Here is a 24,338-nt window from a genome sequence, read left to right as displayed (position 1 = left end):
AACCAACTTTTTTTTTCTTTTTCTTTTTCAGTACCGAATATTTTGTGTGAACTCTGTTTTTTCTTTCTGATTTTCATCTTACTAATAAATGAAAACTGATAAATGCCGTAACTGCTGGAGTTATCTCAGCTTATACAGGCCTTTCAAAAACTGCCAACCCAATAAACTGAGAAATTATGTAATCAGTGGAAAACTTCTTGAGATCAATGATCACATTCAGAGAAAGTCAGGCAGGTAAGACTACTGCTTGTGAGTTAAGGATATTTCTGCATCAGATCAATAATTTCACTGTAAACACACAAAAGTACATCCAATCTCTAGATGAAATCCAAGTGTGCCCATTCAGGAATCATCTTGTGATAGAGAAGCCTCTTAATCTGAGAAAGTAAAATGGCCACATCCTTGGGATCTGCGAGCAAGTCTTGTTCCCCAGTCCATACTGCAGTTGGTAAATCATCTGTTCTAATTTGTATAGAGGAGGAGTAGCCTGGAAAACATGGAGCAGTGCTGGAATGAATGTCCAGTAAAGAAGAATAACCTTTAAACATGCATCTGGTGTTTTCTTAGGTCAGTGTTCAAAGTAGGGTTGCCTAAGACAAAGGGCGGGGAAGTGCCCTTGCTTGCCTTTTCTGTCTGTGTTCACAGTGATGATCAGATGACAATACAGGCAAAGGAAACACACCTCCTGAGCTGACAAACAATTGCAATTAAATCTTTGCTCTCTCAGCTAGGAAACTGTAAGGCAGGAGCCCAGAACAAGACAGAGGATGTCTGGATAAACTTCTGTCTTGGTCCTCATCTCACATACTCCTTTTGGAGTGCTGGTCAGCCCCAGAAGACACACATAGTCTGGTTAGAAAAGACAAGGTGTCACAAGCATGAAAAGAAGCATGAGGTGACTTCTGTAGTAGAAGAGAGGAAGCTGCTTAGGATTCCTGAATTTGGAGAATAGGGGCCAGCACAGGGACAGGAGACAGGCTTAAACAATCACGAGCGGTATGAAGAAAGAACACAGGAAGTAATTATCTCATTATTTCTCAGAACACAAAACCTAGAAGGCATCCAGTGACTTTCCAGGGGCAAGAAAATTCAAGACAAACCAAAGGAAGCTACTTTTCATGCAAGCCATCATCAAAACACATAACATTAAACTCCTAATGACAGACTGTTGTGGAAACCTAAAGGGTCAGAGGGTCAAGGATGGGCTCAGAGTCTTGGATGGAGGAGAGGTTGCTCAGGGTGTGTGTAAGGTCAAAGTCGCCTGTGTCCAGAATCTAGAGGTAGCTTTTAGACACATTAGGACTCACCACTTGCCTTATTCCTGATACTGTTTCCCTTTGGCAACTGTCAGCCATGCTAGTAGGCAAAATTCCTCTTTGGTCTGATCCACTAGATGTTCTTTTTCAGAATTCATTTTCCATCTCTTCTGCCCTTCTTTCTTATTATTACTATTGGCCATTTCATGAAAAAAGGTTTGATCTTCTTATCTTTTTTCATTCTATTTTTTTCCTTCTTTCTTCTACTTTATTCCTTTTTTTCTCCTTTTCTCTTTTTTTCTCTTTTTTTCCCAGTTTCTGTTGACATTAATGCTTGCATTTTTCTCTGTTAACTTCCAAACTGGAAATCATAATACAAATGGTGGTGGCTAAGTCCTTCTACATGTATTCAGAAACTGTGACTCCTAATACATCATTATTCTCTTTCCCTGTGCTTCTGCATTGCCAAAGGGTGACAATATTGTTTCACTGAATGGTACCTGCTGGTATTTCTCGATGTTCTTCTTTGAACTGCCCCAGTCATAAGCTTGGAACTTCCCTGAATGGGCTTCCTAATAGAATGAACCAGAGAAGAGTAGTTACAACGCTGTCATTCAGGAAGGTTATGGGATTTTTCCCTACTAAGCCTATGACACAAATCCAAAGCCTCAGCTGAAGCTTTTCTCTTTTAAGAACTATGAAAGAGACAGCAGTTAGTTAAAAGCCTCAAGCAGCAAAAATGAGTTGAACATTTTTATCCACGTCAAAAGAATCAGTGCACCTGTAGAAAGACCTAGGGATGCTGTCACAGGCATCTGTAACCTTGCTACTAGTGACTGCCTCCAGCTAGTGCCCTTCCATGCTGTTGCTGTATCCCCTTCTGACAGTCATGTTACCATCCCTCAGCTCTGGGAGTGGCTCCTTTCTAGGTTTTCACTTCTCCCTCCTGTTTGAATACAGAAGTCACCATTTCTAGGTTTCCCCTCTTGCTCCTTGGCTTGGCCTACTGCATGCATTGTTCCACTATAAGAGAAGCCACCAGTGGGATTTAATACTGAGGCAAGGTGTCTGTTAACTCCTATAATAGTAATAATAGCAATAACAACAACAGCTTGGGAGTATTACTCCCGCATGTCTGTACCTGCCAGTCTATGACTAGATGCTGAATTAAACCTCAGTCTATTTGCAGAGCTCCCTCACCATACCTCTGTAGCCTTTCTTCCTTACAGGTCTGCAATGGTTATGAAAACAACTTATCATCTAATATCTCATGTGAATTCATAGCCAAGATGTTACTTGATTTTGAGTAAATGCCTGTGCAGCTGTAACTCAAACACGTTCTTGTGTTTGCTATGTTGAAAAGTGCACAAGCTTTTCCTGCAAATTCACCCTGCTTGCAAGTGACTCCTGCTCCGCTGCAGGGCAGAGCCCGCAGTGCTGCCATGAAACCTCTCTACATAAAACAATCTGTATGACAAGCCCAAAGAGAAACAGGCATATTCTATCAGCATTGCTGATGGACAGTACTTTGTAAATGAATAAACCATTTATTATTTATAGTTCTATTTCTGCTCACAAACGGAAAACTTGGAAAACAAGACATGAAAATACAAGGGTCCTTATTCACCAAATCTGATATTCTACAAAGCAGCTGATGTCTCTGCTCATTTCTTGACCCCACACTAGAGAAATAAACGGTGATTTCTTAAAGCAGGCTCTGCACTGAAGTGCTGACACCATTTGTACAGGATACTGGATACACAATAATATACATCTGCATATACATCTGCATATACAACCTCCAGCATGCACAAATTCAGTGTTTCACTGTTGGTTTCACATGTACCTGTGTCACACAGGGTATTTCTGTTCTGCTGGCAAAAGAGAGATCAGTGGAAAATAATGTGTTGAACTGAGATATTAATTGTGAAGAACAGATTGCACGTATTTCCTGGCAGTGAGCAATGTTTTCCGAGCAAGATATCAGCTACCCGCATTCCATACAGTACAACCAGGGGTTAGAACTTATTTTGTGTGCCAGAAGTCTGATCACTTGTACCTGACTCCAGTGGATTATGTTTTGCACAGAAGTTCCAGCATCAGTTCGTGCAATATACACTTTGACCCGGTTCTGAAAGAAAATATTCAGTGAATGTTCTCTTCCTCCCTCTTACTCAGCTGCGCATCGTAAGCAGCCAGAGCAGCATCTTGTACCAATAAAACGAAGAGAAAGCACAGTGGTGTGACCAGAGACTCCCCTAGAACTCCATGTGCATCAGGTTTGGAGCAACAGAAAAAGGACAGCTGCCAATCAGAACATTTTCCAGGATGATCAAGAACCTGAAAGAATCTAACAGATGGAGAAGGCCTAGGTGGAAAGTCAGCAGTCTTCCTACCACAGCAAGTGATTTATTTGGGAGTCTTGAAGCAGCTGTGGAGCTGTAGAGATGGTGCCAGGTGCTCTTGTGAGGAGAAAGGCCATGCTGCCCTGCCAGCACTGGGGTAAACAGTGGATAGCACTGTCTGGTACTGGAACTGTTCCCTGCTGTTTTATGCAAAAAAAATAGAGTTCTGGCTTCATTGTACAGGATGGGAGGTAGGTTTTGGGAGCAGAAGCTTAAACTGTTGTTCAAACTGGTAAGAGCAGTACATACCATGTCAATGTTATTCATGTTATAGCCCTGTACATTGAAGACGACATTTCTACAAAGCTTGGCAAAAGCATGGTGGCTGCCTCCTTAGACATTCAGTCTGGGTAAGGAATTCTCTTTTGCCAAGCAAACCCTGTGAAAGAAAGGTAGCATTCATTTCAGAATGTGCACTGTATAATGTTCCTTTAAAAGGTTTGGACCCTGTTCCTCTTGCCCAGAGCTTTTGTTGGTTCTCATATTTTCTTCCTTTGTGAGATGATGTTAACACAAACAAGAATGATCCTAGGTGTTTTCCATTGCATCAGCCTATCAGGCATTGCCCAACTTGTGTTACATCATTTTTTAATGAAGGTATATGTTAAATGTTAACTCTGATTATATTTTAGCTCTAAGCTTGCAAATAATTCCATGCATAAGTAGCATTGCACATATGATCTGCCACACTGATTTGAGGCTGATTTTCATATCACTATGAATTAGCGAGTGCACTCATTTCTGGTTTTAGTGTTTGCTGGTCTGGAGATCAAGAAATTAATTTTTTACTGCTGCAATTAATGGCAACTGATAGGATAAGTAACTGGATGTTTTGCGGGCAGATCCAAGACTGTGTAGAAACCTAACCTTGTGTGTACTTGTATGCTATCCTAAAAAACATCACACATTATTCTCGTTGGCCTCCTTTTTCCTTTTTGTGTTAGCTCAGTTTGCCAAAATCTGCAAAGACAAATCAAGAAACATTTTTCCTACAATTTCCAGCTCATTGTCGCATGGCTGGCACCTTTAAAAGATGTTAACAATGACACCTGATGAGAGGAAATGACTTTTGGGCTCAGAGTATCCTCTATGGCCACAAATTTGGAATTACTGATAGGCTGCACCTGGATGGTAGCGTGGCAGCTCCTTAGCCATTCAACCTGCTTCTTTCATGCCTTTAAAAGCTGAAGATTAGAGGAAGTTCTAATTTAGTTTGTGGAGCCACCAAAAAGTTGCTTGGAAGAACCTTTTTGGAAGTTTCATCTGGAGTCCTCCTATAAGCAGAAATATAAGCAGAAACAGACCAAGCTAGCTATGGCTTTTTCTAGAGGGATGCTGGAAATCTCGAGGGTCTGCGTTGCTGTGCTTCTCTGGGTAACTTGTTCCAATATCACGTTACTGTCCTACAGAAAAGCTTTTCCTGTTGTCCTGCATGAACTATAATCATAAGGTGAATTTACCTACCTGCAAATAGGTAAACTTTATAAAGTGCTATACCTTCTATATGTCCCCTATAAGAGCTGAGCAAAAAAGTGTAGATAATCCTATGTGTACCCAGAGCAGTTTTTCAGGAAGGTAAAGGAGTTTTATTGCTGGGCTTCTGGCATACTTAGTAGCAGTGACAGGTGCCAAAGAAAAAAGAGTTTGATTTTCTGTGCCACTTCTGGCATTGTTGAAAAAGCAATGAAAGCTGAAGAAATAAAAACAAGGTGAAAAGAAAATCATTTTTGTACCTCAGACTTTTTGCAGTATTTATGTATACTATTCTGCTATTTCAAAACTACAGGCAGCCTTGTTAGTTTTTCAGAGGCTGTAATTCAGCCTGGCTTGGTATGGAGTATCTCTGCTCCTTGTATTATCAGTTTGTGGTCTTACTTCCCACATCAGAGACACTAATTTATATGTTTTGCATTTGCAATTTTCTCCTGAGTTCATTTAAATATAAGTAAACACTTTGATGTACGCATGTGTTTGGTATAGTGTTGTGAGTTGCAGATGTTTTCCTTTCTTTCAATCCCTTTTATGTATGTATGTATGTGTTTTGCTATCCCAAACTGGCCAATGTCCTTCTCTTCCATCCTCTTTCTATTTTGTTTGTGGGTTGTTTTTTTTTGTGTGTGTGTGTGTATGTATTTTTTTGTTTTGCTTTTCTTTTCTGTGTGGGTTTTTTGCTTTTTATTATTATTATTATTATTTTTAGCTAGCCGGCTGCTGTTGAGCACACACATCTCAAAAGGAACAAAAAGGCTCAAAATAATTTCTGGTATAATTCTAAGCTGAAGCACTTACAGCTGTGGTACATTTGACCCCTTAGGTTTAATCATCTTTACAATAAATTAAACCTGCCTACATGCTGAAAACATCTCATCATGTGTTTTTTATTCCAGCAAAGAGCTGATAAAAAAGCGCAGGTACATTGAGTGTCTCAAACTAAGCTTTACTCCTATTTTCCTGAAGTGTTGATCTGCTATGTGTAACTTACCAATGGTGGTGCCTTGTGAATAACCAACATAGTATAGCTTTTCCTGTCCAGTCTTCTTCACAATGAAGTTTATTGCTGCTGGAAGATCAGACTTGGCCATCTCATTAAAACTGCAGGTAGGAGATTGAAAGAGAGGTGTGCATAATTTAAGATATCATTTGAATTTACGTTCTTATTATAGACTTGTTGGCAAATGAGGTATTCTGTGAATCACTTAGCTGTTTTAGATCCAATGTTTAGGGGCACTGCATATAGAAAATACTACTTGAGCTTTGCTGGGCTATTTTCTCCCCTGACTTCAACAAGAGGATTCTGACTTCAAGGAGCATTGGGTTGAACTGTAAAGGACTACCTACAAGTAACAAGTGGTGATACATTAGAAGAGATCTTGCTAATGGATTCATGCATTTTACACAACTTGCCAGTAAATGGTGTATTTTTCAGTGTTTGTTAAGATAAGTAGAAAAACTGTTTTGCATCTTTTGTGATTTTTTTTTTCTGTCATTCAAATATACGAGCCAGTGTTTCTAAAAGCCCTCCAAAACTGGAATAGTTGGGACACAAGTTGTGAAGATCCCTCTGAACTTCCCTCACACTGTGCCTCCAGCCTGAACTCTGCTAGCAATATAGAAGGTGAGTAGTCTGCACTACTGTTAAGCCCATGTAATTGCATAAAGACATCTCAGCCAATGTGAATGTAAATAATGCTTTTTAAAAAGTAATATATGATAATAATATGATTGAACCAAATGAGATTAATATACTCCTCAATGTTTTGACCTACCTGAAAGCCCAGAACTCATCTTGATCAGTGGAATAATTTTGATGTTCTCTGGACCAGCGATTCCCTCTGCTATTTTCCATCCAAATATCATAGCCAGCATCAGCTAACATGAAGGCCAAGTTGCCGTTGAGCAGGTTTGTGACCCAGTTACTGGCATCTCCCAGTAGTCCATGTTGGAGAAATACAGCAGGTTTTGCATGTATGAAAGCCGTACCAGAAACAAAACAACATTTCATAAAATTTCTTGTTTTTTTTCTGGTAGTTAAGGGATATTGCTGTATCATATTCAATATTGGGATTTGGCCTTGTACCATCTTTAAGGGAGCTAGCTGATCATAAGAACTGAGTATGCCTGTCTGTAAAGAGAGGATCTCTTGTAAGATCAATGGGAACCTAAGTCCAATTATCAGCAACAGTGGCTTGGCAGCCTCAGGTCACTGTTTGTATATTTTAAGATGCTTAATACTGATAGGAACAAGGAAGATATGGGATCATTTGCAGACATTTCATGTATCCAAAATATGAATCAGACACTGAAATTAAACAGGTGCAAGACAAAATAAACTCAGAAGCTGGACCTGCTTTTGCAAAATGGGCTGATTGGACAGGCTGCACCTTCTATCTGATGTACACACGCACACACGTACATATATCTGAACTTTACTCAGCAACTCCTATTATGAAGAAATTACAATGCTTAATTCATATCAGTAGTTTTTTTACTATAAGCAGAGGTGCTTGACATAAAATCCTGTTGACATTGCAAGCTGCTCAAGGCAGCTAGAATGCTCAAATTTCACTTGTGTGCACAGACTCTGGTAGATTTCTTATAACTCTGCAGTATCTCTTTCTAGAACACCTATTAGTGAACTGTACCTGGATTTTCCTGATTTCGTGTATCATAGGAGATTTTGTTAATAGTAATGATATAACCATCTTCAGTCATTACTTTGTACTCCTTGCTGGGGTACCCTTTGTATGTAATAAGTTCATTCTGCAAGAGAAAGAACAAATGCATTTGTTTGCACAAGTTCTTTTCATACACTACCTGCCTAAGATATTTGTTACAAATAAATATTAGAGAGCAAAAACAACTGGGGTTTCTTTTCAGGTTTTTAAGTATTTGTATGAAACAATATTAGATGGGGATATTGCAACCCCTAAACTACCACTAAAATTCCTTTGTTCCTTGTGTGACTGCCAGGGTTTGACTATTCAGTGAAAATAATTTTTAAAAACTGTTGCACCTCTGACATCTGATCACAAATCCTTGCATTATGGTGATGCAAGAACTATTGTAGCATGATAGCAGGAGCTTGCATTTCCCAGAGCTGAGATGAGGAGCTGCCTGGGTGCGTTTATGAAAGAGGATAGTTTTTTTTAGAACCTGTACTTGCAGAATTATTCAATGTAACTTTTCATGCAGGACAGAAAAAAGAAAAAAAACAAAACAAAACAAGATTCTAGCAAGTGAATACAGACCTAAACGAGCTTGCTTGGTTGAGATGTGCTCTTCTGAAAAGCTGTCTGTTTCAAATCTGCTCTTCTCATTTGAGTTACTAGAAATTCAGAGTCTTCTTTGCTGATACTGGCAGAGCATTCCAGATGTTCATTCTTTCAGATACAGGGAGAGTGCCAAACTAGTAACTGATATTAAAAGGAAATTAATACTGCAGATGTACTAAGGAGAGGAGTTTGATTTGTAGCAGAAAACAGTAGCATGTAGAGTGATTAGGGTTGGGTAAATGAAGGCAGCTTGTCTACCTTTTTATTCACAATACTTAGAAATTTCTCTGCTGTGAACCACGCATTCCTTTGTCCCCAGGTAATTCCATCAAGAAATTTACATTATTCATAAATGCTTCAGGATCATTCTTTTGATTCCTTCTGAACAACTAATTCCTTGAAACAAATACATCACAGCAAAAAATGGCCATATCTTCTCTCTGGATAAAACAATGTATACACCCATCAGGAGTCCTGCTCTGCACTTGTGTCCAGGCAGGTTCTGTGCTTTTCTGTGAGAGAAGTCTTGCTCAAAACTAAATGCAGTTAGTCTGGTGCTCTCTACTTGTTAATTAAACTGAACAAAGCTGACATTAAACAAGTCTGAGGGAATTTGGCAGCAGTGTGGATTCTCTGCTAACATTTGTTAGAACGTTACTCTTCATCAAGGTGAAAAGCGTCAGAAAATCCAAGGAAAGGAGCATTTTTGTAGAAACTAATTACATTCCTTCTTTGGAGAAGGAAGTCACTTGTGTTACAAAGCCAAGTCCCTATTCTGTATGTTAATTAGAGAACTTTTCTAGGTTACTCTTGGGGATGCTAGAGTTATTGGGTAAATCAGTTAAGTTATTTATCATCTAGATAAGGATTAAGGCTTCTAAATGAAGCATTTATTTGTAGTTGCCTAATGTAATTTATATAGAACTGCTCAGTGCTGAAATTCGTCCAATCTGTAAAATGAGGATAGGGAAAGGAAGAGAGAGCTTTGATAAATGTAACTGATAGGTAAGGACTGTATGTAATTACATCCAGGCTTGTTTATGGAATTAGAACTGGAAAAAAAACTGTGAGGAACTGGCCTGTTTGAATGAATATGCAGCAACTTTATAATCTATGATCTCAGCTCAAAGATGATGCAGGATGTTTGGATGAGTATTCTCTCTGCGATGTACAAACACCTGGAGCCTGTGCTGAAACCTCAGTGATCCCAGTGACATATCTCTGAGCTGGACTGAATTAGCAAGCAAATCTACTGCACGTGTTACTTTCCCACTCAATGAGATTGTGATTGCTTTCCTTCATGAGGAAGCTTGCTTTTTTTTTTTTAATCACAAAACAAATGCACAATTTATATTCTTGCTTCCTTCTTTCTGATATTACTGATATTCTGATATCTGTCTCTTTTGTAGGAAAAGGAAGAAACATTATAAAACTTTTTGCCTAGCTGCTCTTAGGTAAGTGAAAGTGTTACTAACCTTGAGCCAGAAATCGTGTGTTCTGCTGAGTGGCTGAGGGATGGAAGACTCATTTTGTGGGTGTTTGAAAGCAATGCTGGGCAAAGAAGGCAGTGAAGTCTTGATCATCCAGTGTTTCCCCCACAATCATGCAAAATATTGCCAATAAACATCAATTTCTTTCCCATTCCTCATTCCCTGTGCTAATGCTTGAGCTTTCAGGTTTCAGCAGAGAGGTGACTCCTTTTATTCTCAGATTTCATTCTTTTCATCTCCTTAGACATTACATATGTAACTGCCTTCTCTTTACAATCACAGATGGATTTTTAAGGAGAATACCAGCTTCTGTGGAGTGGGCACTGCAGGATCAGGACAGGATTTGTTCTGAGAACAAATATCATACCTCAGGAAACTGTAAATATAGAATAAGTTTCTTGTTAACTTGCAGCCTGCCAATTCCAGCTTTTCATCTTATGTAGAAAGAATGGGATACACTCTGACTCTTTGATCACAGATCACCAAAATTGGAAAAGACCTTCAAGATCATCCAGTCCAATCATCCTCCCATCACTAATAGTTCTCAGTAAACTATCTCCCTCAACACAACATCCAAATTTTCCTTGAACACCTTCAGGGTCGGTGACTCCGCCACCTCCCTGGGCAGCCCATTCCAGTGCCTGACTGCTCTTTCAGAAAAGTAGTACCTCTATAGATTTCATTGCACATATTTTTATTCTCTTCTTTTAATGCTGATGTTGTCGTTCCCTAGTTTAATGCTGTTGCAAGAGTAGTAGCAGGACATTTTCCTTTATTTGTGTTATTTGTAACCAAATACCCACAAAGTGGGTATTACCTAAATGTGTAGTTAGGAAGCTTGAATGTTTTTCCATATCCTTATGGACATAGGAAACATACCCACAAGGCTGTGGGCCTCAAGCATACTGCAAGCAGGCCAGCATCACCCAGTATTGGAACTTAGGTAGGTTTGAGCAGGTGGCAACGTCTTCAGGATAAGGAATTTGTGAGGCTCTTTGTACACAGTATAGACATGATGCAGCCATGTTCCCTATCTGATGTCTGAACTACTCTTCAACGAGAAATATAACAGCCTAGGTTCAGATTGTGTCAAGGAAGTAGGAAAATAAATGATTTTCAGAGTTGGGTTTAGCATCTGTTTCCAAATTTTGTCTCGTGTGGGATTGGGATTTGTTTGTTTTTTAATCTTGTGTTTATTTCCTTGCATATAACTAACATCTCGCATCTTTTTGGACAAGAGGTAATGGCTTCAAGTTACTCTGGGAGAGGTTCAGGTTGAATATTGTGAGAAGTTTCATCTCAGAAGGAGTGATGATGCACTTGCAGAGGCTGCTCAGGGAGTTGGTAGTGGAGTCGCCATCGTTGAAGGTGTTTAAGGACTGTGAAGGCATGGCACTGAGGGACATAGTTAGTAAGCATGATGGGAGTGAGATGGTGATTGGACTTGGTGATCTTAGTGGTCTTTTCCAGCCTTAGTGATTCTATGTATGGTCTTCACTCCAAGAAAACCCAGTTAAATAGCAAGCTGAATAGCAGAAGACTGGATAAAATAATCACTGAGGTGTATTAGCACTTGTTTGGAGCAAATACTTGTGTTGAGGAAAGAATGTGATTGAGGTGTGTTCAGCTGATTATTTTGACCATAGACACATGCTCCATTTTTATCTGACAGGCTTCAAGGGGAGCTGCTCACAGTATGAGCAGGTGTGGGAGTCAGTGGAAATGCTCAAAGGTTGAAAAACTGCTGTCAGGGTTGTGGCTGCAGCTTCACAATTGTGGGTATGCTCAAAAGAACTTTAAACTGGTCATCCCAACTGTCATTGTATAAATGAGTGCCTCTGTATAAATTGTTGGCTATGCATTCAGTTTATGAAGCCTCAACTCCTCCTTGTTCTCTCTTAGACAAAAAGCAACACACAGGATGATATAATCCCTGGTGTTTTGATATTTTCTGCAGATTTATTCCTCTTTCTACTCCCTCATGATTCAGGATTAGATCTGGCTCTTCCTGGAACTGAGGTAAGGACAGAAAATATTTGCAGTATGCTGAATATAGTTCTTCATGGATCAAATATGTCCTTTTGCCTTCTTCAGCCAGTTACCATATGTTTTTATCAGGGAAATCTTTCTATTTTGAGTGTGTTATGGTGGGTGTTTAGAGGATGGTATGCTTAACTGAGCAACAGCCATATTCGTGTGAGCTGCCAGCCAGTCGTCTCCAAGGAGATACAGCAGAAAAAACAGAAGGAACCCTCCATGTACTCTTATGGCCCTAAAAATATTTCATGCCAGTGGTGTGAGGATTTGTTTGCCAAGACTGAGCAAAACACAGTAAGAACTAGGAACAAGGCTACTAGTGCATTCTTCATGCCATCTGTGGAACATCTGCAGTCTCCATCAGGGCAAGGCCTGCCCTCAGCCATCCACCCCTCAATAGTTCCCTGGTTGGGATACTCTTGCCTCCCAGCACAACCATGCCCTGGTGGTGAGGCAGAGTCCTAAGGGACTCCTAATGGACCCTACACCTCCCAACAGCAAAGGGAGAGCTTTGAGTGGAGTCTGTGCAGAATAGGACACAAGTGCAAAACATCATGTGCTGTGTTCAAGTGGCATTGCCTGAATGAGGGAGTCTCCTCAGATCTATGAGGCCCACAAAATGTTCCTGGTTCTTGTTGTCAAGGCAAATAGCGTGGGCTTCTCTGGACATGTTCTAGTGACCAGATTGAGTGCTGCGGTGTTCTGGAGTGATGACTGAGATAACTCTAAATCAGCACTTCCACAGTTATGAGTATTTTGTGTAACATAGGTGAAGAGTCAAAGGGCAGAGCTTGGGAGGAATGGAGTGCTGCACACCTGGTGACACTTCATCTCCCAGTGCCTAGAAAATGCTGCACTCCTGCCCACATATCTTACAGCCTCAGCCACCTGGAGAAAGGGCAGAATACTCAGTGCTGGCTCCTTTCTTTTTGGTGTGCACAGAGAAGACACAGCTTTTGACAATAGAAATATGTTCTACAGTGTATTTGGCTGATGATGAAGTTTGTGAGACATATGCAAAACAGGGTTACTTCACTTCTGAATGTGGATGGATGAAGATGAAGTCTGCTGCAATTCATCTGTTCTACATGGTTGTCCAAATTGTATTACATGAGAGTCCAATTACATGACAATCCATTCTTTTAATCCATCCGCTAATTTTGTAGTAATATATAATGCAATTTCTCCTCACCCTCTCTTAATCAAATTCACTTCATAAGAAAAAAGAATTCATACATCTGCATGCATGCGTGGAAAGCCGCATGATATACAGACTGTTCTTGTATGCATTGGAACAGACTGCCCAGAGATATTCTGGCATTTCTTTTCTGGAGTTATTCAATACCTGTCTGGATGCTTTCCTGTGCAACCTACTATAGGGATCTTGCCCTGGAAGAGGCTGAACTAGATGATCACCAGAAGTCTCTGCCAACCCCTGTGACTCCAATTCTGTGACTCTGACTAGCTGTGAAATGAAAGTTGTTAGGGGGCATGAGCTCAAATACTCTGGCAGGACAATTAGAGCCAGTGGTAGCACCAGGCAGCACTGGCTCTGGTTGCCAGTGGTGATGCGTTAGCCAATTCGCTCAAGTCAGGTTTGTGTTGGCATTTACAGGAGTTTTCCAGCTGCTTTTAAGGATCAGAGGAATAGTAGAAAGTGAGTAGTGGTTTTAGAGGTACAATTTAAAGTAAGTGGCTTGCTCTAATACTGAAAGAGGCTGCTGGGAGACTTGGAGATCACAGAATCATTAAGGTTGGAAAAGATCAGTAAGATCATCTAGTCCAACTGCCAACCATCACCACCATGCTCACTAACCGTGTCCCTCAGTGTCACACCTACTCTTTTCTTGAACACCTCTAGGGACAGTGACTTCACCATCTCCCTGGGCAGCCTGTGTCAGTGCATCACCACTCTTTCCAAGAAGAAATTTTCTCTAATATCCAACCTGAACCTCCCCTAGCACATCTTGAGGGTATTACCTCTCATTCTATCTGTTAGCTGAGAAAAGAGACCATCCCCCACTTAGCTACAATCTCTTTTCAGTGTGTTGTACAGAGAGATATGGTCTGAGCCTCCTCTTCTCCAGACTGAACAATTCCATTTCCCTCGGCTGCTCCCCATGACACTTCTGCTCCAGACCCTTCACAGCTTCATTGCCCTTCCTTGAATGTGTTCCAGGGCCTTACTCTTTGTCCTGTAGCAAAAGGTCCCAGACTGAACACGATAGTTTAGGTGCAGCCTCATTGGTGCTGATGGCATCACAAATCCTTTGTTGAAACTGGTATTTTGACACACTTGTAACTGGTCCAAGATGACCTGAGTTGAGTGCAGCCTGGAGTGGGCATCAGCATTAGTTTTCCCACATTAATTAGTCCACCATAAAAATAATTAAAAAATAGTAACAAATTAAGATGATTCCTTGCACTTAGGGAGTAGAATATTGTTTTGGTCTTTTGCAAGGAAAACAGCATGATAGAAGTGTTTAAAACTTATCTATAGAATGTACTTTAAATAGCAAATCTGCATACCAAACACAGTTTGTGTTTTCAGAACAAGCTTTCCCTTATAAAGAAAAAATTTGTCTGCTGAACCCAAGTTGATACTTTTCAAAAACAAATGAAGAGTCTACACAGTATAATTTACTAGTGTCAACAATATTCCTTTCTCTTGCTACGTGAAGGAAATGTACTTCTAATGTGCTATTGCCACCACAGTTTCACAATGTCACATAGGAACAGAACCAATAAAATTCTGGACAAATTTCAGGTGCTCCTTCACATGATGGCTGTGTCGGAACATTCTGCACAGGCCATAGTCTGAGCTGCAGCTAGTGAGTAGGACACTAGCCGCAGTGTTGCTCATCACTGTTGTGTCTAAATCACTCCTGCTTCCAGGGTTTTTGTTTCCTTTCCCTTGCCCAGTTGGCACCTCTGTCTACAAGGATTTTGTGCACAAGCTGTTCCTAGTACTTGTCTGAACAGTGTCTGAGTTGTATTTCAAGTTGCATTCCTGTTAATCTGAGTATTCATTCCAAATACTGGTAGTAGCTGATAACTACATGAATATTGTTGCTAAAATCCTTGCCTAAGGGATATCAGATTTGATTCACATGAACTATAAAGACAGGAATGTCCTTATTATGAGGTGTGATGACAGAGACGTAGGAGAATGAACTGCTGGCGACGAAGAAGTCAGTAATGACTTCTGATCACCTAATTGAGCTGTGCATGTCCCTGTTACTTGCAGGGAAGTTGGAGTAGGTGACCTTTAAATGTTCCAACTCTACGGATTCTATTTTTCTGTGATTCTGTATTTTCTTTTAAAATAAGGTAATAAATATCTGAAAGAATAACAATTTTAAAATATTTTTTAACTGACAAGTAGATTATTGGAGCTTTCAGAATTTTCATTTAATCGTATCAGAACTCTTCTGTGTTTGAAAAATTGTTGTTTGAGCACTAAGTAAGGCAAATGATGGTTTCTTACCAGTTGGTACTTTACAGCTGGTTGCAAATTCAACATTTCCAGTAACTGGGGTATTTCTCTTGGTTTTCTGTTTCTTCTCATGATCTTTGTACTCAGTGATGCTGGGTAAGACATGATTACAAATACTTGCAGTCCTTCTCTTCTACTTGGTCGTCCTTTTTTTTTTAGTCCTTCTCTTCTACTTGGTCATCCTTTTTTTTTTTTTCTTTTTTTCTTCTTCTCCCCCATGAAACAGATGAAGACTCAGTCATTTTGGCCAGGAATGTGCTGGTATCAGTGAGAAATGGTCACAAGGCTCGAAATTTGCCAGTGAGCATACAGACACACAGAGACGATAATCCCCTGAGCATTGTTTCCTTAGGAAGACAGCTTAACCATCTTCCCTTAGGCTTAAAATAACTGTATGGTTCTATGCTGTTGCTGGATTCATACTGGCTTTGTTTGTGGGCAAGTGACAGTGCTATTGCAAAGCAAGATGATTTTTTAGAGCTATATTCTTCTCAAAGACATGCACAAATGTAAAGACGTACAAACGTTTTGCATAAACGAGTTCCTCTGATGTTATGTACTCACCCTTAGCTTTACAGTAAATGTGCAGTATAAAACTCTTACCTTGGCATATAACAGGCACTCAGCTTTTTTAATTTCATAAAACAGCATTCATCTTCTATAGAAAGAACCAGCTTATGAAGCACACTGAAGCTGGTGCCATTGCCTTTTTCACTGGTCAGCATTATTCAAATTCAAAGAGGGAGAAACTGAAACTCTTCTCTGTCTGGAGAATGCTCTCCAGAAGGTGAACAGGAGGTTCTAGTTTTGAGTGGTTTCGGTAGATACAGAAAGATGCATGATATTGTGTAGAGTGAGTTCCTGCATGTTCATCATCATGGCAGTTGTTACACGTGCAGAAATGTCCACTGCTGACAGGGATGTGGAGCAGGTCAGTTCTGCCATGGCTTCAGTGATGATTAGTCTGTAATTTTAATCTGGGGCTGCAGAGAATTACACCCTGGAGTTTATTTGTGAGAAAATAAAATCAAAGCCAGAGCTACATAATTGCTTATGTCAAACATATTTCTATGTGTGGTACATCAACTGTCAACTACTAGTGGGTGAAATCATTAATACTAGTGGGTGAATATGCAATATAGGGTGTGTACATACAACCTTCTACTCATAGTGTTTATTTTTCACGTAAATGACAACCTACACTGAAGGTACCATACTAGAGAATGTCAACCAGTGATGTGCTTCCCGTTCTTTTTTCTGTCTTCCAGAATCACTGGACTCTGCTACCTGTGGAACCTTGGGCAAAGAAGAGGAGTGTAACAAGATGAGGAGCTACGCGAGGCTCCTAGATCATTGATCTAGCAACAGGAAGTACCAAGCATAGGTTTAAGCACTTACTTTTAGATGTTCTTGGGTTTCCTACCTGCCTCTGGCATTACACCTTGGCTTTGAGTGCATTCAGTTTATACGAACCATCTTCTTCTTGGATTATGTTTGGAGGTATACATGTTTTATCCTAATCTGCTTAAGGTCATTTTGTTCATGAAAATAATAGTAAAGAATGAAGACTGGGTTTGCAGGTATCCTCTGCTTCGTTTAAGCAAAGCAACAACCAGATTTTCAGGTGGAAAAGATTTCTATCTGTAATGGCTGATGGGCATAAGCTAGTTAAACTTCTGAGCATCTGTTGTCTGCAAATTGTTTACTGTTTGCTGCTGAGTATTACAGAAAACACAAATTAAAAATGGGAGGTTGTTTACAAGCGGAATTCTGAACAGTTTTTCCTTTTACAGGTGATACAGAATAGCCAGCTCTCAGCATTCGGAGCCATGAGCAAACTTCTGCCTCATTAGGAGCTCCTTGTTTTTAAGCTTTTCTCTATCACTGCGAGGCTGGCATCCTCATGTGACTGTGAGCACCAGTTTTAAGGGAAATACTGACCAACATTTCAATAAAATCCTAGCTGTGTAATAAGTATATTTGTTAATGATTAAATCATTGTAATTTAAATTATAGCTTGTCATAGTTACTACAAACATGGCAAATATAGTTATATAATCATAGAATATCCTGCACTGGAAGAAACCCACAATGATCATTTAGTCCAACCCCTGGCTCCACACAGGACTGCTTAATTAGACATTATGTATGAGAGCATCGTCCAAAAGTTTCTTGAGCTCTGTCAGGCTTGTTCCTTGAGAGCTTCACTTATGAATTACAAGCAGACAGGTCCTGATGTTCTCCTTAGAATTCAGAATATGTGACAGATAATTTTATATCTTTGTATCCAGTACTTCCATATTGCGCAGGTTAGATTTCTTTTTAATTTTATTACTGATATATTTGGTTTTGGAATTACCTCTAGTGGTAAGCCTACTTTATGCCCAGACATTTCTGATCATGATATATTTCCTTACATGCACTACAGGGACAGCAGGCCACTGTGTTTTCACCCATCTGTACAACACCTACAGAGTTAGTCTGTGTGGGGAAGTGAAGAGCATACGCTGCAGAGGTTAGTGCTATTTTTGTGCTAATCCCAGAGTACTTGCTGCCTTTGAAACACCAAATACACTGTGTTTCACTACCATGCAAGCACGTATGTATTTCTGCCTGGGAAATCACAGTCAGCAGTGTAAGTGCACCTAATTGGAGACAGTCATCCTGATACTTCCCACCAAAGCAATGTGGATTTACTGGTGTAACACAGAGTTAAATATCAGGCTCTCTGCATTGCATAGCAGGCACTATGCAATGCACATTTGTCTTGCTTATTCATAAAAGATATGAGAGGTAATTTCATGTAAGCCTTGTTTGCCAAATATGATTGTGGCACGATGAGGTGTTGTATCTCATGAATGTGCAAAGGAAAAGCCAATTTGCTGCAACTGTGTCATGAAAATTCCCATACACACCCTGGTGTGCCTTGTCTCTGTGCACCATCCTGTCACCTACATCTGCAATGAGGTAGTGCACTTTGTCCCACTGTTCCTCCCATGAAACCACACAGCTATGCTGCAAGAAGCAGAGGAGTTTTGCACAATGTATTTAAACCACCTAAAAATCAAAAAGATGTTGAAAAAAGTTACACAGGTTCATGCATTGACATGTTTGCTTATGCTTGATGTATGTCTGCTTTTTTCAGTCTGCCTTCTGGCCTTTCAAGAGGAAAGAGCCACTCCTAATTTATGTAATGCAATTTGGAGTTTCAAATTCAAACACATGTTGCCATACTTCTACTTTGGATGAATGAAGTAAGTTTTCCTTTACCCTCTCCTTTCTTGTGAGGTGAGGCCAGCTCCTAACCTAGCCTGTCTCCTGTCCTTTGCCTGCTCTTCTGTGCTTCAGTCTTCCTTGCAGTCCTATTGGTGTCCTCTGCTCTCACTGTTTTCTTGTGTGTCCATCAACACCTCATATCTCTCATGTTTACTTTTTGTTTTAGTGTCTTGTTATGTTTTCTCATCTACCTATCCTTTTACAGCTCTTCAGCTTTTCATAAACCCACATTCCTCCCATTTCTCAGCTTTCCTGCACACAATTTTCTGCTCTGCCTTCATGATCCTCATAGATGTTTTCCTTACTTCATCACTGTTTCTCTGCTGTCCACCGTAGACCTTCACATCCTATCAAGTAGTCACACACACAAAAGCCCCAGGTGAAATCCCAGTGCTTTTAGTCATGGAATTTTTTCAATTAAATCAGATTGCTGATCTGAATAAGTAACATTTCAGTGTCATACTATTGGTTTATTTCTCCAGACCATACAGCATATAGCCTTTTTTTTTCTTTTTTCTTTTTCTTTTTTTTCTTCATTATTTATTTATTTATTTATTTATTGTCAGATGGAAGAGACAGGCAGATGTGGGGAAAAAGTACATTTGAGAAATTATCAGTTTTAAAACAGAATCAATAACTTATCTTCGGACATCAAGTCTGGCTCGGGAGCATTCCTCAGCAATTCCACTTCTTCAGTAGTGGATACTTGAAGTGTTGCCTATGTTGGAATTACATTTATATTAGCTGAAGTTTATTCTATTCTATTCTATTCCAGTCATTGTTCATTTCATCTACTCTGTTTCCTGACCCATGTATCCTCCCGAAAGTCAACATATGATTTTTTATAGAACAAATGCAACCTGTTGTCTCGGGTCTTTTTTCTGTGTTTCAGTCATGTAGTAGATTTTATTTCTGAGATGCTGATGATGAAATTATTTTCTGACTGCTTTTCATACATGTCTGTTTTAGAGTGACTCAAATGAGACAGAATAAATTTACAGACTCATGAACTTAGGGCCCCATTAAAGTTTCTCACCACTATTTTGAATAAATCAGATTTGGAAAAAAAAAAGTAAAGAACAATGTAGAAAATAAAGTCTACTTGGTTTCAGTACAACTTCTTAGTAGCTGTCCTGTGTAGAGATTGAGCCATATAGACATATACACACCTACTCAGTGAGAGTGGTCAGGCAGTGGAATGACCTACCCAGGGAGGTGGTGGAGTCACTGTCCCTGGCAGTGTTCAAGAGACGTCTGGATGAGGAGCTATGAGATATGGTCCAGATGTGGTAGCAGTGGTAATGAGAAGACGGTTGGACTAGATGATCTTATAAGTCCTTTCCAACCTTGTAATTCTATGATTCTAGGATAAGAAAAATTCTTAAGGAAGTTTGTTTACAATCAGTTGTTGTTAATGATTTTCTGCTTGAGACTAGCTTTAGCTTAATCCCATTCAACTCATAATTTCCAGTGTTCTTGTCTGACACATCATTTTTTAAAACCTTTTAAACCCTGATCTAGTAGTTGGTAACCCTGCCCATGGTGAGTGGTTGGAACTGGATAATCTTTGAGGACCTTTCCAACACAAGCAGTCCTATGACTCTGTGATTCTACTCTTTTTAGGGAGTAAAGAAAGCCATCTGAATGGCCCATTTGAATGCCAGAAACATGGAAATTACAGTCTTATATAAAATATATAAGACATTGCCTAAGCTGATTTTTCTTTAAACTCTTAAATTGTTTTCATGCCTTCATGCTTTTGGAGAAGTAACTACAATAATTACTTTGGCTAATAATACTGAGTAACAAAAATAATCTTTACATGGTATCTCCACACAGCCCCAGGTAACTGCATTTCACAGCTGTTGGCCACACAGGCGTGGAAACCATGGAAAATGCTGGGATGGCAGCTGGAGGCAAACTTTGCAATAGTATATTGCTATCACTGTCAGCTACTAGCAGGTAACAAGAAAGCAGGGGGTCTTCTTGTGGCAGAAACTGCGCAGTGGCTGCAATAGCATTTCTCTCGCAGTACAAATTCATATGGTGCATTTGCTTTTGCCTTCCTGGATAGTTTCTATCGCATGGTCGGTTATGGCACCTTTTTAAAAAGATACGTGTTCCCTGCTGCTGTTTCAGGAAATAGCAATGTTGTAATTAATCGGCTTGAGACATTCTCCACTGTGGCTACAGGACACCGAACAAAATATGTTTTATCATTTTGTGCCCATGTTTCCATGGTTGAAAGTGTTACTTAAGTACTGTTTATGTTATTAAATGCTATTTATAAAGCAAAGGCAGACAGTAACAGCAACCTTATGAGTAACAAAATTTTTGAGTGTTGCACAAGGAACTGTAGACATGTGCAGGCAAAACAGCTATGAAGAGATGCACAGGCCTGGAACACAGAGGCGTTGTCATGCTGTTTTTGGTAGTGAGGGACTACATCTTCAGACTGAATCTGCAAAGGCCTTAAACATTTCCAGGTTAGCTACAAAAGACCTTCACTCACGGCATTGCCTTCTCAGAGGTGTGGGTGCTGTATAGCCTCCTTTCTCTGGGCTATTCGTGTGTAATCCAAAGAGCTAGTTGGGCAATCAGATTCCTGGCATTTTACATACAAGATCAAAACAGGATTCATTAAAGTCATATACTGAGTGAGTAGCTGCCTAGAATTAGTTTCCTAAAGGAATATTAATCATTCACTAGGCTATAACCTAAGTGCAACTATTGCACCTGTGGTATGCAGGTTGGAGTTTGGCAGCTAGAAGCCAGATTCCTGCCCTTGCCCACCCCATGCCAAGATGATGTTGACAGTTCTGAGGAACACCAGGCAGGCCTGGCACCTGGTTTCTGGTCCTTGTAGCTCTCTGAAGAGCACAGAGTGAGGGAGTCCATCCAAAACTGGATCTGAATTTCTGGCCCAGGCGTAGGAGAAGCTTATGAATGTAACAGGATAAGGCATAGGGCTGTGAAGTGGTAGTGTTGCAGGTATGTCAACATGCAGCACTCATTTCCTGATTCACATAAGAGAATGGAGGCAGGTTCTCTCCTGCGTGTTCATGTGACTCAGCCCTGAGTCAGGAGCTGCTCATGCCACTGACCCCAACACCAGGCTTTACTATTGCAGGTGTTGCTGTCAAATAGCATTGTGATGAGTTTCCAGAACACTTATACATACAAAGCAGGCAGACTTTAACTCATGCAGGAAGGTCTTTGGAGGAAACTTTGGAATTGTTTCTGTCAGGGTTACCTTGTGGAGTTTCACCTTGTACACATACAACTTTTGGGTGATTCATCTTCTTTCCTTTCAGCATATGACACATTAGGAGTTTATGAGCTGATACAGTTAACTGTAACTCAGTAGGCTAATCCTAGTGGATTAGCTGTATCATGAATTAGCAGTAATAAATGTAAAAATAATATACCAGGGTTCATGTGATGCTGTGTGGACTGACAGTTCAGGCAGCTCAACTTCAGGTATCACTGCACTTCACAGTTGATTGCATCAAATTCTTACTCTTTTTTTTCCTGCAGTCACCCTGCCTCTGTGAATTTTCCATGCTGATACCTCACCCTCCAACTCTCCACTGCCTCTGATGCTTTTGGTAGACCCTGAGGTGCCTCTCATAACAACATATAGAAAGAGGGTCCAAAGAAGAAATGAATACTTCAGCAAGCAGTCTCTGCAAGGTCATCCATCTCCTTCTGAGGGTGAGCATTCCTTCTACACTGGGATTTTAAGGAACTCCTGAGGCTACATTTCTTTGCACAGCTGAGCTTCTCTAACAGTCTGCTGCCTTTGAAAAGGGTGCTCTTATTCCCCTCACCTCCTTCATTTTGTGCCTGGCCCTTTCTTCCATGGATTTATTTGGCTCATTAACTCTAGAAGACAACCACCTGCTTTCTTTTTCCTAATTACTTTTTTCTTTTTTTTCTCTGGACTAATGAGCTCTATCAGCTGATGGATCTGGCCAATAGTACTAGGATGGGATAGACAATAGGGAGCAGAGCTGGGGATGCACAAAGAGGATAATGTGGAGCAGCAGCTCAGCCTGTGTGACATGAGTGTGTCCTTCAGGGCTGTTTTGGGCTATAGCTTAGTTGCCTCTGAAGGAGCATTTATCTCCAGAATTACTGGTGAGTCAGAGATGGACCTTAACTGAATGAGCAATTTAACACAGGAGTGATGAGCAGATTTTTTCTAACCTTTGTCTTCTAGGGCAGCTAGCTGTAGGGATGGAGAAAAGCCAGGCCAACAGAAGGGAGCAGGCAAGAAAAGCATTTAGGGATATGGAAGAGCATTCTGCCCAGGGGAATTCCCAACAAGGCCGAGCAGCCACCTTACTGGCAGCTTTCCCCAGTCCCATTTCCCAATGGAATCCTACATTGAGATATGCCTGAAAACAAAATGCCTGATTCTGTAGATGCTTATGATTAAGAACTCTATAAATGCATTTCACAGCACAATAAAATTTGGGGTAAAATTTCCTTTTCCCCACCCAAGAACTCTCACTCCATTGGTGTTCCCCTTGCCAGCTATCTCTGCTGTCTTATGGATATAATGTGTGGGTCTGCTGTGTAAGGGTAGATGCGTGATATTGGGATGCAGGTTGGCTGTACGCACCTAGGCTGTCCTGGAGCTTAGCTCGAGTTAAAAAGGCAGTGGCATAAATGTGATCTTTCATCTGCAGATCAGCTGATCTATGAAGAGCTCTGCCTTTTTGATAACTCTTATCTCTCTATATATAATTAGTTATTCAACATTCAGAGAACAGCCTGGGATGATGCAGAAAGTTGCATGCCACTAAGAGTGGGTATAATGGGCAGATGTGTGACTGAGTCAAGGAGCCGTCTCTGAGCACAGTCTTTTGGAGAAGTGGACAAGGATGATACCCTTTCAGCATGGCTGGGCTGAGGCCTTTGATGGTGCAAGTATGCTGTTTGATTATCTACTTTAGAGGAAAATAGTTTCGAATTCATTTCTTCATGTGATGAATAGACCAGCTTGTGGGTGGAGTTGTGACTTTGTCCAGGGTATCAATGGTGTGGTGTTAGTCTGTAAATTGCTTCAATTTTCTGAATACAGTTTTGGAGATGTAGGAAACTAAATCTCCCTAAAGTCAGATATATATGTGACTCTTCTCCAGCATGCTATTTTGGAGTGGAGGTTTAATTTGGGCAACTGGAAGGAAGAGGTCTGTAATTTCTGCCTTGTGTATAGAGCAGATTGATAGCAGTTATCATTTCAAACATCAGTGACGGAACAAGAAGCTTTTTTGCTCATGTCTAGTTGTAGGAACAACTGAGTGTTTAAGACCAACCATAAGCCCCTCCTGAGGATAGTTTCACTAACCAATACAAGCAGTCAAACATTGTGAGTCAATATCTTCTGCCTTCTTCCCCATTCATCTCCCATAACAGGAGCAACTTAATCAGAATCTATTAAAAAATTGCACTGAGTTCTCATCACTTGCCTTTCGATTTTTGAACATTTGCACTTCACATTTTCCCACTTCTCTTCAAAATACATCACTTTCCTAAATGGAAATTGTGGTGATTGTATCTCAGAGAGATGAACGTTTAAAGTGAAGCAATGTATTTAA

At 40.2% G+C, this 24,338-nt stretch overlaps 1 protein-coding gene across 1 annotated transcript; it reads right to left on the bottom strand.

Annotated features, from left to right (window-relative positions):
• Positions 1–317: 317 nt before the first annotated feature.
• LOC100550598 (lipase member M-like) lies at positions 318–15,561 on the bottom strand. Its single transcript, XM_031554578.1, is given in 13 exon segments — positions 318–454; positions 457–487; positions 1,757–1,828; positions 3,316–3,387; positions 3,911–3,992; positions 3,994–4,040; positions 5,216–5,295; positions 5,298–5,351; positions 6,144–6,253; positions 6,928–7,126; positions 7,810–7,921; positions 8,775–8,822; positions 15,448–15,561. Coding segments are annotated over 13 exon segments (1,158 nt in total).
• Positions 15,562–24,338: the final 8,777 nt, after the last annotated feature.

Source organism: Meleagris gallopavo, chromosome 8, assembly GCF_000146605.3.
Source record: "Meleagris gallopavo isolate NT-WF06-2002-E0010 breed Aviagen turkey brand Nicholas breeding stock chromosome 8, Turkey_5.1, whole genome shotgun sequence".
NCBI classification, from domain to species: domain Eukaryota; kingdom Metazoa; phylum Chordata; class Aves; order Galliformes; family Phasianidae; genus Meleagris; species Meleagris gallopavo.
This window is presented reverse-complemented; position numbering and strand designations above follow the sequence as displayed.